The sequence below is a fragment of the Anoplolepis gracilipes genome, chromosome 5 (genome assembly GCF_047496725.1).
Source record: "Anoplolepis gracilipes chromosome 5, ASM4749672v1, whole genome shotgun sequence".
Lineage (NCBI taxonomy): Eukaryota > Metazoa > Arthropoda > Insecta > Hymenoptera > Formicidae > Anoplolepis > Anoplolepis gracilipes.
This window is the reverse complement of record NC_132974.1, coordinates 2567169-2584175: the sequence shown is the minus strand read 5'-3', so window position 1 is coordinate 2584175 and position 17007 is coordinate 2567169. Positions and strand designations below refer to the sequence as shown.

At 29.5% G+C, this 17007-nt stretch overlaps 3 protein-coding genes across 4 annotated transcripts; 2 read left to right on the top strand and 1 right to left on the bottom strand.

The window, feature by feature from the left end:
- Nucleotides 1–824: 824 nt before the first annotated feature.
- On the bottom strand, nucleotides 825–9081 carry Tbc1d8-9 (TBC1 domain family member 8/9). Its single transcript, XM_072893226.1, has 19 exons — nucleotides 8826–9081; nucleotides 7715–7881; nucleotides 7021–7194; nucleotides 6848–6944; nucleotides 6563–6752; nucleotides 6394–6470; nucleotides 6252–6308; nucleotides 5978–6182; nucleotides 5635–5837; nucleotides 5171–5460; nucleotides 4903–5106; nucleotides 4251–4582; nucleotides 3971–4126; nucleotides 3692–3877; nucleotides 3413–3601; nucleotides 2913–3078; nucleotides 2495–2830; nucleotides 2275–2393; nucleotides 825–2181 (listed from the first exon to the last, which is right to left on the bottom strand). The coding sequence occupies exons 1-19, from the start codon at nucleotides 8867–8869 to the stop codon at nucleotides 1963–1965; spliced, it is 3411 nt and encodes a 1136-aa protein (XP_072749327.1). The 5' UTR covers nucleotides 8870–9081; the 3' UTR covers nucleotides 825–1962.
- Nucleotides 9082–9155: 74 nt separating this feature from the next.
- On the top strand, nucleotides 9156–14784 carry Nd-acp (NADH dehydrogenase (ubiquinone) acyl carrier protein). 2 transcript variants are annotated; one of them, XM_072893231.1, is made up of 5 exons: nucleotides 9156–9291; nucleotides 9370–9645; nucleotides 9751–11717; nucleotides 13656–13772; nucleotides 14450–14784. In XM_072893231.1, exons 3-5 carry the CDS (start codon nucleotides 9924–9926, stop codon nucleotides 14627–14629), a joined length of 2091 nt encoding a protein of 696 aa, XP_072749332.1. In that variant the 5' UTR covers nucleotides 9156–9291; nucleotides 9370–9645; nucleotides 9751–9923; the 3' UTR covers nucleotides 14630–14784. The 2 variants fall into 2 exon arrangements, with proteins under 2 accessions (XP_072749332.1, XP_072749333.1); XM_072893232.1 differs by having other exon boundaries at nucleotides 9158–9291; nucleotides 9413–9645.
- Nucleotides 14785–15178: 394 nt separating this feature from the next.
- On the top strand, nucleotides 15179–16940 carry LOC140666254 (RPA-interacting protein). Its single transcript, XM_072893233.1, has 3 exons — nucleotides 15179–15526; nucleotides 15925–16159; nucleotides 16269–16940. Exons 1-3 carry the CDS (start codon nucleotides 15431–15433, stop codon nucleotides 16598–16600), a joined length of 663 nt encoding a protein of 220 aa, XP_072749334.1. The 5' UTR covers nucleotides 15179–15430; the 3' UTR covers nucleotides 16601–16940.
- The last annotated feature ends 67 nt before the right edge of the window (nucleotides 16941–17007 follow it).

The window sequence follows — 17007 nt, the reverse complement described above, 5'->3', positions numbered from 1 at the left end:
ACATATAATACATTGATATAATAAGACTCCTCTGTGTGTCAGATGCCATATTATCGCTCATGAATCGCGTTCATAAAATTATGTTCATGTGAATATATATTCTCTAGTTATATAAAAATAAAAATTATTACTAAAGTGTATATTATGTTGTGCCATGTACAATTGGAATTGGCAATTTTCCATGAATTGTAATCGATCAAATTCTCTGCATTTTACATAAAAATCCATTCTTATTTGATACAGGGCAAAATTATCCAGACTTTTATTGCCCTGATTGCAAAGATTATAAAAATCTTTTTAACAAACAGTTTAGTATTTTTAAGTAATGTAGTGTATAATGCAATTTGTTACAATTATTATCATCTAAAACTTTTTATATTATTATTCTCTTACATTAGACACGCATAGCTTTACAGTTGAATGGACTTACAAAAATTTGATCATATCACAAAGTTTAAATTCAGGAAAATTTTTTTCTAATTAATTTTTTCTCGTATTATTTTCAATTTATACACAGAATATAACTAAAAATTCACAAATCTTGATATTTTAAAACTTTTCATGATAAATCAGAACTTTGTATTATTGGAAGGCAACAATCAGAGAGTCAAATAATACTGTATATAAAAATTGCATTATGTTATCTCTTTTTATAGTTAAATTTTTATTATTTACATATATAGAATAATATTTTAGATATATATTTCTAATTGCATATATTTAAAAAATTTTGAGTTAATATTATGATCAAATGAATTATAAAAGATGTTTTGCTTTATTTTATTTATTTGAGATAACATATAGCATATTCTTATTGGAACATATTTGATATATTTGCATATATTTGTGTTATTTTTTTCTTTTGTTTTGCTAGAATGTGCCATAGATGTAAGGAATTTATAATATGAAATTATTGCAAGATGAATTTCAATGCTCACAATCCTGTTGTAAATATGTGGATGCATTCTAAGTAACTTTTTAATCTTTTTCTATATTTAATATTTCTGCATTTATTATTTCTGTATAATAGCTAAGCAAATAATACTTGAATAATATGTCAATATTCTGTCATATTTGTACATAAAGTTTAATGTTTAACATTGTAAAGCAAAATTAGAATAATAAGCTTATAAGTAAATAACTATTGACATATATCCAATATTTTTTACTATACATATAAATTCTTCGTAATTATTTGATATATTTTTGTTAAACATGTTTGGAAAAACGCATCATATATATGCATATATCCATATATATATATATATATATATATATATATATATATATACACACACACACATATATATATATATATATGTCTGTTAGTATTAGATGCTTAAAAATTCTCATTACTTATACATAATCTTAAAATAATGGAACTGGTTCAAATTTTTACCCTGAGTATTTACTATTGGCGCATCTCGTTACATATTTACCAGATATAAGATTAATAAAGTAGGCCAATATATATATATATATATATATATATATACTAAATGTATATCCTTCTTGAGATATTTTTCAAAATTGATAATAAAAATAATCATTGATACTGTATTAGATGAATCATATTTTAAGGATTATAATTTTTTATATGTGTATATTGGAATATGGCTAAATCTGTTTTGTAAAAAAAAAAATATTAGAAGTTACTAAAAACAAATTTAATGCTAAATATAATGTTTTTTAAAAAAGGGTGTTTATCAAAAATATTTATCAACAGAAATTTAGAAAATAATTGCATAAACCTTGATGCAACTTTTCGATTATGAATATCACTTAGATATTGTCACTCGTGCAAATGATTTTCATTTCAAATTAAAATCTATTTTCCAATAGTAATAATGTATGTGTTTTTGTTAAACAATTTTCTATCTTCTCTTTTGTCAATTTCTAAGAGCAAATTATTTGTGAGAAATATATAGATATTATAGTCTCTTACACATTGATTACCATATGTCATCCATTCAGGGTTGGAGTGTCTGATAAAGAATGAACTCGATTGAATCTACGATTCTTCAATGTTACCATAGCTTCCATGAGATCAGTTCGTTTACTAAAGAAGTCCACTATCGCCTGACCAGTTAAAGCTGATGCCAAAAATTGCTCAACAGTTATCGACCAATCGGGATCAGCGGATGATGTTATACTCGACGGATTTCCATTACGATCGGGTGACTGAAACAACCACCGAATAAATAAGCTAACTATTGTAATAAAGAGTATTAATTGTGTATGTGTATGCGCCAGTACAATTAAAAATATGTATACCCTTTCGATAACTGAAGAAGTTTGAGCTGCGGAAGCAGCTAGAAGCAAACTATCTTCAGATTCTTCTCTCTCTACATAGAATTTCTTACCAACGTCTCCTAATTGGAGCAAAAGGGTACCTGTGGTTTTTTAAATTATTTTATTTAATTATAATTAAACAAATTGTATTTTATATAAAACAAGATCTTTAGACGTACGTGACAATGTGTAGATATCTTACCTATGGAAGCAATACAATGATATGTCTCTTGTTCTTCGGGTTGCGCGGGAAACATATCGTAAAGAGTTTTCCATAAAGCTATAAAATGTCCTTGAGACATTTTTGGCACGATTTTGAGATCCAATGGACTGTCCTTCGATGTTATCATTGAGCGTAAGCTACCCATGCTCTGAACTTCCCACGATTGTTCTCCCTGCTGGCTATTCAAGCTCGTAGATCGCGATAAAGTGCCTACAGTCGGTTCTTCCGCCACGCTAATTGGCATTTCCAAGGAAGCTACACTCTGTTCCATACTGTCGAAGAAGTCCGTAGCTTCCGCAGCTACTTCGGCTCCATCTAATTAATTAGTAGCAACATATATACAACACATATAAACAAGAAGGGTTACGCTGTCAGAAACATATTATTGAATATTTACCTGCCGAATGTGTCGGTGACTCAAAATCGACAGGGGTAAGAAGCGGCGGTAAATGCAACGTATATAATAGCTTTAATCTTTGTGTCAAGTCAGCCGTCGCTGTCATTCCTATAGCTTGAACTAGTTCCCGGAAATTTAGTAGGCCGTCGCGATTACGGTCCAACAACTAAAAAGATATTTTCAAATGATTGTCAATTAACTGCATTAATTTTATATTGTTTGTATAATTGATCTTCTAGTTAGAAGACGTATAAATCTAATTGTAAAAGCAATTTCTCATTTACGAACATATATACGCTTTTGAAAATCGATAGCGAAAGTTGTATGTAATTATCATCTCTCATATAGTGGACCGTAATTTTCAGATAAAACGCATTACAGTTAAAATGTTAATTGTCATACAATATAAAGTTCTTGAACAAATAGCTTTTGAATTACACAGAAGCTTACATTGCCATTAATTACATAAAAATTGATTTGTTTAAAAAAGTTGAACTTACACGGAATAATCGAGCGGATAGAGATTCAGCCTGAGTACATTTTCCCCATGGAGACAGGCCACCAAATAATATTCTGAATAAATCGAAATCCACTTTATACGCTTCGTACGGCGGTTGAGTTGGATCGTAGCGATCAGGTTCAGATTTTCGTTGACTCATTAACTCTTCTCTTACTAAGCTTAATAACTCCTGAAAGTACATGCTCATACATATAATAATTCAAGTATTTGTGATCGCATTCTAAAATTCGTGTCTATATAAAATATAAATTTACATTACCTGCAATTCTTCTATTTTCATATATTTGTCAACAATAACGCTTCTGATTACATTTTTTTCAATTCCATCTTCCAGACTTTGAACTACTCTAAGTCTATGCTTCAGGCGCAATCTTTCTATCCAACCAATTGTCAGGGATCCATATCTCGAATATGCTTCATAAATTAATGTTTGGATAGATATACTCTGCAATAATAAATATATTTTAGTTATATTATAGTTTTTATACAACCATGTTAGATATATATGAAATAAAATATGTATTATATATTCTCTTGCTTTATTAGGTGATGTACTATCAACCGGCCGAGGAAATATTGGACCTTCATCGTTATAAACGCCACCAAGATAATCTGTCAACAATTGCATAGCCTCTCCATCATCGCGACAATTGAGTAACTTGTCTTGATTCCATTCCAACACTGTTAATGCTATCTAATACAACAAAAATAATATATTTATTTTAAATGTCACTATTATAATTTAATAAGTAAAAGAGAAAGAGAAAGGTCTCGTTTTTTAAAATTTACATTATATATGATTTCATTCAATTTCTTACCTGAAAAATAACCTTTGCTCCATCATAAAAAAAACAATCCATAATATTTACAGCACTACTTGTTGGCATGACACTCAAGAATATAGTTAGAAACCAAGATAATGAGATAACTTTAATTAGGCCGAGTTCTTGTAACTTGGCATGTAAAATTGGCAAATGCTCAGCAGCCAATTCTTCTAAAAGACCTTGGTCAACAAGAGCACCAACTACTCTCCGATCATAGTAATCAGGTAGTAATGACTCACAAACATTACATAACTGCCAGAATGCTGATTCCTCAGAACAATAGATTAGCAAGACTGAAGCTACTATGTTCATTGCTTGACAATAACCTGCAAGAAGACTTATGAAAAATTCTTAACTCGTATTAATTTGTTAATGGCAAATTTAATGACAATATCATTAAATTATATAATTATTTCTAAACATAAATGTAAGAAATATTTTTATAATGTAAAGACGTTGATTTTCGATAAATTAATATTTAATTAAAATGTACTAGATATATAAAAATATATTGTAATTAAAATTATATATAAAATTATATATAAAAATATATATAATTCATATAATTATGAATATATTCAGTATAATTATGTAAAAGTTTAAGATTACTTCATTATAAAAAGAAAGTTAAAAATATCAAATTTACCAATCTGAGGATTTCGCCATGCATAGGCGGAAAGCACTCTTCGCAATGCACTAATTCCAGTATCAGATTGGAAAGCAGGATGTTCTGGTAACGATCTATGCAAATCCCTTTCGATTTCTTCGTTTGCTTGACATGATTTACCAAGAGCTTGTTCGACAAGTGATTTATATAAACCTGGATTTATTGCCTTTTCATTCAAAGCACCTGTAATGAAATGTATTAGAGAAATTTCATTATTATTTGATATACCGAATCACTTATATCTTACCAGAAAAGGTGAGCCAAACTTCTCCTCTAAGGGATTGTGGTATTCCTTGAATAATGAGTTTTGACGTTTCCGTAGTTCTATACATTGTTATTCCTCTTCCATATTCAGCAAAATGAAGCTCCCATTGCTTTTCTTTAGCTTCTTGCTTTAATGCAGCTTCGGAGGTCAATGGAGCTTTGAAAAGCGTCATCAATGGCGGTTGAGGCTTCCATTGTTCTATAGGTTTCACTTCTTCACAGTTGCTAATGTTACTACTCGCGGAATGCGATGTATATAGGCTATCTTTAGCTCTATAACAATATTAAAATTCATATTTTTGTGTATCTGCATTTTATATTTATTTATTTTATATTTATTTATATTTATATTTTATATCTTTATTTTATATTTATAGTTTATATATTTATTTTATATTTATATTTTATATTAGCCAGAAAAAATAACGCGTTATAATGTAAACATACACATAATTGAGTTTAGACTTTGCTAGGAGCTCGGAGATTTTTTGCACAACAAAATCTCTATCATGTATTTGAGCGAATAGAAAAGACGAACGCGCTGTTGTAACCAGTATTGACTTATCCGCTCCTGTACTAGACTGATTTTCCGCTGATTCAACGAGTGTTACTTCCCTCAGAGGTATAACTAAACTGACTTGTCTTCTTACCTAGATATGTATATATATATATATATATATATATATATATATATATATATATATATATATAAATACAAATATATAATAAGTAAAATATTATAACCAGTTTTACATTTAATGTTTATATCAAATTTTATAAAGATATTTACCCTACTTTCAAAGCACAGATAATTTTGAGATAAGTATATCTTTCCCCAGACATATCTTTTATTATACGGAGTCCATAGGGTTGCATCGATGCTACCATCTAACTTTTCAGTTCCTGGCAATCTAAACTGAAGCCTGTATGCTTCTGAATGTGCCCGTGCATCAAGATCTCTCTTCAAGAAAGATGGTTTCTTAGGCACATTTTTGCTAAAGTAAAAATTAATTCAATGTTTATTCCAATTTAATTTGCTGAAAAAAATATATAGCAAAATGTACCTTAATTTATTCAATAAATCTCTGTCCTCATTGAATCCACTTTTTTCATCAATAAGTCTGAGAAAAATATAAGTAAAAATCAATATCAATATTAATATATGAAGATAAATAATTGTTATATATTAGAAAAATAATTAAATACCTTTTCATAGCAATATTGGTCAGTTGTTCCATTAATGAATATGTTTCAGATTTATGTAAAAACATAGAAAAATAATGCTGCAACACACAAAAAAAGAATATTGAAACTGATTGATTGCCATATGGAATATATATAATAATAATAAATAGAAATGTATATTAATGTTTACCTCTTTATTGTCACGTGTTACAACACGTATACTGTCTGGAACTAGGAGGGAATTAGTTTTGCTCAATTCAGTAATATCTGTCCATCTTACAGTTAACTTTGTTTCTCTCGCTAGTATGTAAGCATAAAAGCACATGTGATTTACAGACAAATAGAGCCATCCTTGTCTAGGTAATCGAGATTTCCAGTAACTAAAAGGAAAATATATCATTTAATAATTTAACTTAAAATTATATATGTAATACTAAATTTTTATATAATTTTTATGTATTTAAAATTTATAGACCTGCATGAATAATAATTGACCAATTTGTCCTCTTTGGGTATATTGAACAATTGGTGGAATTTAAAAGATACAGTTTTAAAAGATTCTGGATCTTCTTCTGCAAATAATATTAATATTTATGTACATTTATAATTATATTCTTACACAGTTTACATAACAATTAATGATTCTACCATCCGCAAATTGAGAATCTGGAATGCTATTTGCTATTATGGATTGGATTTTGCAACAAACGAATTCCGTTATCTCTTCTTCTGTATCGAACGATGTGAGTGTAGTGATTAAATTGGTATGGAGCCATTCCCAATCTTGTACAATCTCTTCGCGAGTCAAGGAACATGCCACCTCTATAAATTTCCAATAAAATACATTTTCATGTAAAAAAAAGACATTAAATACTTAGTCTGCTTAAAATAAAGATTAATCTGTTTTCTGTAATTTCCTGAAGTCATAAATACATAGATATAAACCTAAACATATGAAAAAGAGTACTGAACTTATAATCCTTTAGCATCTGCTTTTTACACAGCTGGCATTTGTTAATGCTAATGAAGGCTGCTATCAGTTATTGTGCTACTATCACTGCTACTAAAACAATGTTTGCATACATATCTATTGTATGTATGTTTTGCTCCCAGCTTTATATTTTTTAAAATCAACATACACAATATATGTATGGGAACAATGCAATAAAAAAATAATTGCCCGCATAATTATATAATTTAATTAAAGTTATATGTATAAAAAAAATATTTTTTTTATTTTCTATTGTTTCCTTTCTTTTTTTTAAACTGTTTATTATTTTATAAATTATTTTACATATCTCATTTATTTACAATTTTAAAAGTTTTAATTATGACACATTACCCCAATAAACCTCAGATGATGGTGTTTGATGAAGAATTCTGAAAGGTGGTGGTTTAGTATCAAAGACGCTGTCCAATGTGCCCACCAATATAGAAGTGAGACCTTTTGCTTTCCCATGTCCCTTGCGACGTTGTAAAACAAAATATATAGTAGCCTGCTCAGTAATCCTGTATTGCAAAATAACAAATAACTCTTTATTTAAATTTTAATTATATGTATTAATCAAATATATTTCATCTATCTCAAAAGAAAAGTAAATAGATCCGAATAATTAATAGTGTATTCATATTTTAAAACATATAATTAAAATAAAATAATTTATATCCCTCCCCTCATTAAACATCAAATAAATACCTACAAAAAAATTAATACTATGTAAATAATTAAAATAATTGTTACAGAATTATTGTTAAAATGATTGTTATATTATTTAATTTAAATATAAATATGAATATAAATAATCATTAAATATTCTCTTTTTTTTCTTCACATGTCTTAATTAATTATTATTAATTGTAATTACTAAGATTTATTAACAATGATTCATAATTTATTAATATCTGTTATATATTAACCGTTATTAAGACAATGCACATTTGAAGATACGCGATGATTCCAATGCCGCTTATCAATATGACCAGATATTTGCGTGACAAAAAACATCATTTATAATACAATATTTATACATATATACATTTTTATGCTAGTATTTTCCGTTATTTACTCACGCAATTAAAAATACAACTGTTATAGCATTATATTAATGACCGACAATATTGTCCTCTTATCTCAAAGAGACGTAATTTAAACAACGAGTAATTAATATTGTCGAATTACGAAGCGATAAAAAGTCGCGCAGCGTTCGAGATTCGAGCTCCTTGGGAGGGCACTTCTCATCAGCTGTCTTTTGACACAAAGTAAACGTAAACATTAGGAGTAGTCGCGTCGCCGACAAGCTCACCGATAGCTGTTTAACGATCTGTTTAGGTTTTTGGAATTAATATTAATGATTCCTATAATAATCGGCGGTTCAGCAACTTGTCACGATAATCAACGACATTGCCGATCGCATATATAATCGGAAACGCACGTAAAGCCTGTGTGACTTTACCAGAATGCGTTGGCGAGCAGCACCTCTTGTGGCTTCACCCACATATCGACCAACGTTGTCAACGAAGTACATATGGCACTGACGAGACAACGCGGCACGCGCACTTTATCCGGGACCTTGTAAAATGTCGTTCGTCACGCGACGGAACGAAAAGAAATATTCGCCAGCGAGATAAACACAAACTGCGCGACGACAGACCGATTCTCTCTGTCAGCACGACGGTCATCAATTGCTCTCTGAACTGCTACTCGCGATCGCGAGTCGCGAGTGAGTGAGATGCACGCTCGCCACGCGACGACGGCCAAATGTCACTAAGCGGAGATACCGTTATCGATGTCACTGATATCGCTTGAAATTTTAATACAATTTCGATACTCAAAAAAATTCTGACGCAATTTGACAATATAAGGCATATTTTCAAATATAAGAGCTATCGCAGTTTTACAAAATATACAATATCGTATAAGTAGGTATTTTTAAAAACAATAGGCTAATTGTTAATTAATGTAAAATTAATACAATACATTACTGGAAAATTTTTCAGAAAAATTTAATATGTAAATTTTGTGGCTTTTTCTGGGGACAAGATTTTGTGTGGAGCGCTGCATTAGCAGCCAATCGGTACCTCTGACGAATTCGTATGATAAATGCAATGTACCTTTACTTCACCCCTATAACAACAAAACACTAAAAAAATTTCGAGAAGGCAAACGAGTATAAACAATAAAACGGGGCAAGTGTTTTATTACAATGACATTGTGAGGATTTTGTGTTTTGAATTGCCTATTATTAATAAGACAAGAATACGAATTGTGATTAGGTAAGGTTATATGTGATAATTATTAATTGCTTTTTAATAGTTTCATAAAATAATATTTAAATGTTTAATATTTTTAAATGTACATAATTATATTTTTGTTATTAGGCACTGACACTACAATATGATTATAATTGATCTATGCTATCTTGAATATTTCTAAGATAAATTTAAAATAAATTCTGGATATAAATCTCTAATTTTATCGAGCATTTCAAGACAAAAAAAAGGATATATAATATTGAAAGATATTTTTTGGTTAAATTATATCTGATAATAAAATGGATAGCAGTTTTGAAATAACCGATTATCCACGATCATGGGTAAAAGAAAAGTATCGAGAGGTTCAGGTATTGATGAAAGAACATGAAGCAAAATGTGATCCAAATCAACTTTACGAAAAGAAATGTAAAGCTGTGGAAATTTTATTGGAGATATTGGATGTGCTTACCAAAGAAACTTTTTGCACCGTAATGATTGCGATAACTCATTTAAATATAGGCATCTTACAAACTGACATGCAAGATATGGAAATTGCCAAAGAATATTTCATGAGATGTATTAATCTGTTGGAAGAATACAAGCTGACACCTGAAGGCATTTTACCAGCTATAAGTGCCAACAATCAAATGGGTATAGTTTATGCACAACAGGGCTCGTATCAGGAAGCTAAAGATTATTTAGAGCAAGCAGAAAGTATATACATTAAGTTTACAGAAGATGTTCGACTTGATCCTGTTCATATGGTGACCATCATGGGTATTGAGGAGATAGAGGGTGATTTATCTGCTAAGAATGTTCTCGAGAAGCTTCACACATTAACATTGTATTATTTAGCACAAGTGTGTCGTGAGTTAGATGACAAGTGTAATTTTGCATTGTATTGTCACAGAACACTGAGCAAACAATTAAGTCAAAGCAAAATAATGCAAGATTTGGATCATGTCGAGTGGGCCTTAAATGCTGCAACAATATCTCAATATTTTATAGAAAATGACAGATTTCCACAAGCAAGACATCATTTAGCTGCAGCATCCTGTGTATTACAGAAATACTCAGAGATCTTAAAAGCAAAGGACACAAAGGAAATGAGCGAGAACACGAGTGCTGAATACGAAAATTACTTTCATAGATCAGCAGACATTGCTAGATGTTGGGCAAAGTATGGTATTGCTCTTCTAAGTACGTCTAAGGAAAGATTAATGAAGAAGGCTGAAGAGGAGGACGAGTCAAACGATTCAAAACTTGTAGAAGTTTCCAATGAGGTTTGCAAATACCCTCATGCGAACGAAAGTACAGAGAACCCAAAATTCGTAGATTTAGAACCAGAATTGGAAGTAATTACCAATGAAATCACAGATAAATATCTATTGGATTTTGATGATGCCAGACCAGTGTTTTTAAATGTTCGGAAATGGCTAAATAAGGCAAAGCAGTATTATAGTTTCGAGAATCATGCGTCGGATTATGCACATATCGCGCAAGACATGTCTCAAGCATACAAGTATCTGGCATTCTATGAAGAAAATGAAGACAGGCAAGCAAAGATGCACAAAAGGCGGATAGACACGCTGGAGGAAGTCAGTCAGGGATTAAGTCCACGATTTTACCGAGTTATTTGTCGAGAAATCTGGCTCGAATTGGCGGAAACGTATTCGGAAATATTGGATATAAAGATTGATCGTTTGCAAGCGCTCAATGAAAAGCCGACGAATCAAATGGTAGCGAAGATCGAACGCTTGGCGAAAAGTAGCATAAAGCATTACCAGTTTTATGTAAATTCTTTGGAGATGAGAGAATCCAATGACGGCGTTACATCTTTCTCGAACGGCGAACTATATCAAGCATTGTACTCTTACTTCCACATTGGAAGACTGTTTAATAAGATCATAACTTCCGTCCTAGAACAAAAGATAGAAAACATAGAGAAGAGTCTCGAGGCTTATTCGTTTGTTGCTAATTATTATGACAAGCATCCAGATATTCAAGAAGAATTTAAAAAATATGAATTTATAAAATTATCCAAAGAATTTGTCACTCTACTGCCGCTTACGTTAGATAGATTGAGACAACAGGTGAATAAATAATTTTATTTATCTTTTTTTCTGTAATACATTTGTTTTAACATGTAAAAAGATATTTTGTTATATTTTTTCTTATGTATGAAACAGATGATATAATTTTTAAATAAGATTGAAAATGCGTGAGGCAGTATATATTTGTCAAATATATATTGTATTTTTGAAATGTTCACTTGTTATACATATACGCAACATACTAACGTAAAAACAATATAATTATTTATGTTTGTATACATAGCCTGCGTTGTGAGATATTCATTGTCAATATTGAAAATCTATAATTTACACTGTAGATTTTCAGTACTGGCAGTAAATATCGGAACGCATAATTGCACATAATTGCAATTGCCATATATTAAAGATATATATTTAAGATGCTATAAGAGCTGCATTTTTTTTTTATTTATTAGAATTTTTAGATAACGAGCATATATTTAAACTTAGGTTTGATTAATAATGATATAATAGTAATATAAATATATAGATACTTGTGCTTATTTTTAATAATTTATTCTTCATGAACTGTGGCTTATATGATTATATAAATAATTTTTATAATAAATTCCGTGTTAATTTTATATATACTTATTTCAAACTATTTCATATGCTAATTACGCAATATTGCATTATACAGACAATGACATTTGACGTTTAAAAATAAAAATGTATAAACTTACCGCGTTTTATCGCGTCACCGTTTCTCGACTGATAAGGACGATAAAAGAGAGCAGATGTCGCCACGTGCTGCTAATATTCGTAACTCGTGGGATATCCGGAGGATCGCGGCGGTGGCGGTATTGTTGCCAGAACAGATCCAACCCCACGTCTCGTTATCGTCGTCGTCGGTCGTCGCCGTCGTTATTTCTCGTTCATTCGTCGTATACTGAAAATGGCATCTCTGACGTGTGCTCGCTTGTTGGCGAGAAACGCCGGCTGTCTCAGGAAGTCGATCAGCGGTCGCTTGCGTTGCGCGAGCAGCACGTTTATTCAGACACGATGCGAGCAGAGGTTGTTGCATTGCAACGTGCGAAGCGCGCTCGTTGCACCGCAGGTAAACGGACATCGTCCTCGAGTCGTAATATCCGAACCTCCACCACGCGAATCTCTGCGCGACGCGTTGTTTTGTAAAATTATGTAACTGAGAACCTAACGTTTTTATCGAGATACAGCGACGTAGGAATTGATTGCAATATCGGACTCGATCGCTCTGGTGTAATTTTGTCAAAATTCGATAGACTTTTTGCCCGCTTTATAGTTGCGCTTCCTTAAATTCCTGCAGTAAAAAAAAATCAATTTTATTCAGCATTTTACATTATGTTACATTTCTTGCGTTCTTGACTAGAGTAAGTGTATACTTAAACATCGAGAAAAGATAGGAAAAAGAATATGGAAAGAAAATGCAGATTAGATCTGATTATGAATGCAAATACATTTATATACTCGAAATATATGTGAATATTATGAAAAGAATATTATGAAAACATATTCTAGAAATTACAAATAGAAAACTATAAAAGGATTAAAACTTGAAATTAAATCCTACATTTAGTAGCATTGTTAAATCACTACTACTTGTCTTAATATAATCATTCAGAATTTGAATAATGTTTGATTTAATATTTATTAAATAATACTATTAAATTTATATATTTGATTTTTATTATTTACACATTGCAATCTATTTGAAATTCTTATTTATTCTACCTATCATTATATTTCTAATAATTATAATAAAATTTCATTATGTATGTAATTCTGTTATGATATAATATGCAATCAGATTTTTATTTACAAAAAATTATTATTTATTTATAAAGAAATGCTTTATAATATCTTTAATGAAAAATACATATCCAAATTAGGCTTTTGTATGATATAATCTTCTAAATAAATATTAAAATACCAAAATTATTTAAATTATGATAAATGCAGGTGAAGTGCAATCGTGGATTTTGTCAAGATGTTAAAGCAAAACCAAAATCGATTAAGGATATTGAAAAACGTGTATTGAAAGCTGTGGCTGCTTATAGTGAAGACGTCGCAGAAAAGGTTACATAAATATGTATATTTTTTTATGGGAAAAATTTTACAGGGCTTAAGGGACACACGCATCAAGCAGGTACGCCATTACAGTCATAAGGATCCGCTAACCCTTGACATTATCAGTCAGCGGGTGCTCTTGGTTCTGAAACTTTATGACAAAGTTGAAACCGCGAAGGTATCTACCAGAGATCAACATTCTCAATATATTTAATCAATAGAGCAATAATAATAAATTAAATATAATATATGCAAACATATTGGCTTTTGAAATACATATAGTCTGTCACTGTTAAAAATAATAGTTGATATAATTTTCATATATGATTGCAATTTGAAATATCTTAATTAAAAAGTAGCTCTTAAAACAGAATAGTTGGTTAACACCTTGCTTGATCGTGGCGTCTGCATATATACTGACATGTGGATATAAACTCTATCTTTATTATTAATTATACTTAATTCAATATAATAATTATCACGTATTAAAAAAAAAATATATGATAAAAAAGAAAATTTATCTGTTACTTTTTCTTAAAATATTTTATGCATATTTAAATATTTATTCTCTTCTATATTCAGTTTAATCAGTTTTATTGATTCTTAAGACATGTCAGTTGTGCAGGAAGCCTATACATGCAATAAAATCTTAATAATATGTTGTATTTTTCTCATTTTCCTTTCAGCTGAGCTTGGAGTCGCATTTTATAGATGACCTAGGGTTAGACTCTCTGGACCATGTGGAAATTATAATGGCGATGGAAGATGAATTTGGTTTCGAAATTCCAGACATGGATGCGCAGAGATTATTAAGACCCAAGGATATAGTGCGCTATGTTGCAGACAAAGAAGACGTGTACGAATAACATGCCTTATATTATTCGTGTGTACGTGTTTAGTCAACATCTGTTGTTGTTTCGATTGGAAATAACAGATCAACGTCTTACTTTGCTGCCGTCATTGTTTTTTTCTGTATATAGACAATTCATCATAATGTGAATAAAACTTAAGCCAATTGTTAGATCGAATTTCTATTACATGAATATCCCAAAGAATTGTAAGCTATAAAAAAAAGATTTTATATATATATATATATATATATATATATATATATATATATATATAAAATTATAGGTTTATTTATGATTATTATTAGTGATTTGATGATAGTTAGCATTCTTACTATAATAATATTACATGTATATACATATAAAACTTCGAATTTTTTAAAAAACTAGTTAATTATGTATTCATTATTTTATAATTAAGTTTATTAAAGAGTATAATATAGATTTTTTCTTATTTCTTTCGGTTTTCTTCAGAAATATATATTTCAATTCCATTACTTAAAAAAAGTTAGGGATTTCAAATTATGTATAATTATATCTTAATAGTGCTATATTGAATTTTATTTGCTTAAATATATACTTGGCTACGTTTTGTTTTACAAATTTTTAATTGCATTTTCTCGGATAGAATTTAGAATTTTCGAATGTATTCCTCTCAAGAGGTTTCTTGCCCTGTAGTCTTCTAACAGATTTGTAAAATTGCGCATGCGTGAGAAGTAAGAAATATTGTGGTGCGCCGAAAGTGAATTTGACGTTTCTCTCTTGATGAGAAGCAAATTTGTTGTATAATTTAATTTCATTTCGAAGAGGTGAAAAGTCATGGCGTTCAGTCGTACGACATCAAAATTAAAAAGCAGAGATTATGTAAATAAAATTAGACACGGTTCACCCAAGTTACAGGAGGTTTTGCGAGAGGTTAGAAACTAAATGTGTTATTTTGTGTTTTAAAAATTTTCAGATAATAAACTAAAAAACAGTGCAATACATTTTAAAAAAAATATTCTTACATGGATAAAATATTTCTTATATCAGTGTTTTTACCTCAATATTTGAAATTATCTTGAATAACATTAGTTGGTTAAGTCTTTGTACTCTATATATCTACAAAAGAAAAAAAAATTCTGTTTATATTATCATTATAAACAGTTGCGAATAATTCTTTTGTATTATTATAATATTGAGAGCCTTTACTTTATTAATTAAAAAAAATTATAATTAAAAGATTTATAGAAAAATAATTTTTTGACATTTTTGTATATGTAAGGTTTTGTCTTTGTATTTTGCTAGATACTCCTGTCTCGATTTGTTTTCAGAAATGCCGTCAGAGAATGCAAGAAAGGCGAGATCAATTATTCAACAGACGTAGATTTGGTTTGCAACTCGATTCTATACATACGCAGGATACATTGACAGAAATAATACGTCAAGAATTTAAGAACCTGGGAACATCAAATGATGGTGGCAAAAGTTTTAGATTCAAAGAGATTGATGAACCTTTAAATCAGGAAGAGGCAATTGAATTGGAAAATGAAATTGTTCATGAAGAAGGTTTGATCAATATTAAATTTCAGTAATTTGTAATAATTATCAGTAATTTGCTGTTTGTAATAACAAAATTGGCAAAAAGTATTTAATATTATAAATTATTAATATACAGAAGAATGGATACTTCAAGAATATGAGAAATTTTCAAAAGACGAGATCGAAGCTTATGTAATGTACATTGATAATGAGGAGAGAGAAGTGTTCTGTCCTATATGTCAGAAAGCTATATTAAAAGAAGAATGTAATAATGTAAGTTGTACAACTTGTGAATTAAAATTAATTGGTCGTACCATTCAAGAAGTGAAACATTTGATTAATGAAACCGTAAAAGTTCATGCAGTCAACTGTGTCAAAGTGCCAAAGTTCATGACAATACCTAACAATTGTAATTATGATTTATATCTGGTATGTCATGATTGTTCTGCTTTAGGATTAATTTGTTAATTATTTAAAATTAATTATTAATTTTTCATAGTAAAAACACAATTACTGAACAATATTTTTATATAACAACATTAAATGTCGCTCCATGATGTGTTTAAAGACTAACAATTGTAAATTATAATTTGCATTACTTTTAATGTTACTCATAATTTTTCTGACGTTGGTTTTCTTTATAAGAAATTCCTAAATGTTAATTAAATTTACTGTTGCATTATTGTATTTGTTTAAATTAAAAATAAAGATTAATTGTCAAATTATTGTGTAGTATAAAAAAGAAACCTTTCAAATTTTTCATTGTTTATGTAGACTGACTCAGAAATATGTTTCATTCACTATATATGTGTATATAAAATTGTTTGTTATTTATAATAGTTAAAAGTAATGAATGTGCTACAGGTATAGAAAAA

Excerpts from the sequence above, each read along its gene's own strand:
- LOC140666254 (XM_072893233.1), top strand. The coding sequence starts at position 15,431 with ATGGCGTTCAGTCGTACGACATCAAAATTAAAAAGCAGAGATTATGTA. Across the intron at positions 15,527-15,924 it reads TACAGGAGGTTTTGCGAGAG|AAATGCCGTCAGAGAATGCA; the intron begins GTTAGAAACTAA and ends ATTTGTTTTCAG. Across the intron at positions 16,160-16,268 it reads TGAAATTGTTCATGAAGAAG|AAGAATGGATACTTCAAGAA; the intron begins GTTTGATCAATA and ends ATTAATATACAG.
- Nd-acp (XM_072893231.1), top strand. The coding sequence starts at position 9,924 with ATGGATAGCAGTTTTGAAATAACCGATTATCCACGATCATGGGTAAAA. Across the intron at positions 11,718-13,655 it reads TAGATAGATTGAGACAACAG|GTGAAGTGCAATCGTGGATT; the intron begins GTGAATAAATAA and ends TGATAAATGCAG. Across the intron at positions 13,773-14,449 it reads GTGAAGACGTCGCAGAAAAG|CTGAGCTTGGAGTCGCATTT; the intron begins GTTACATAAATA and ends TTTTCCTTTCAG.
- Tbc1d8-9 (XM_072893226.1), bottom strand. The coding sequence starts at position 8,869 with ATGTGGGTGAAGCCACAAGAGGTGCTGCTCGCCAACGCATTCTG. Across the intron at positions 6,945-7,020 it reads AGATTCTCAATTTGCGGATG|AAGAAGATCCAGAATCTTTT; the intron begins GTAGAATCATTA and ends TATTATTTGCAG. Across the intron at positions 4,127-4,250 it reads GAGCAAAGGTTATTTTTCAG|ATAGCATTAACAGTGTTGGA; the intron begins GTAAGAAATTGA and ends TTGTTGTATTAG.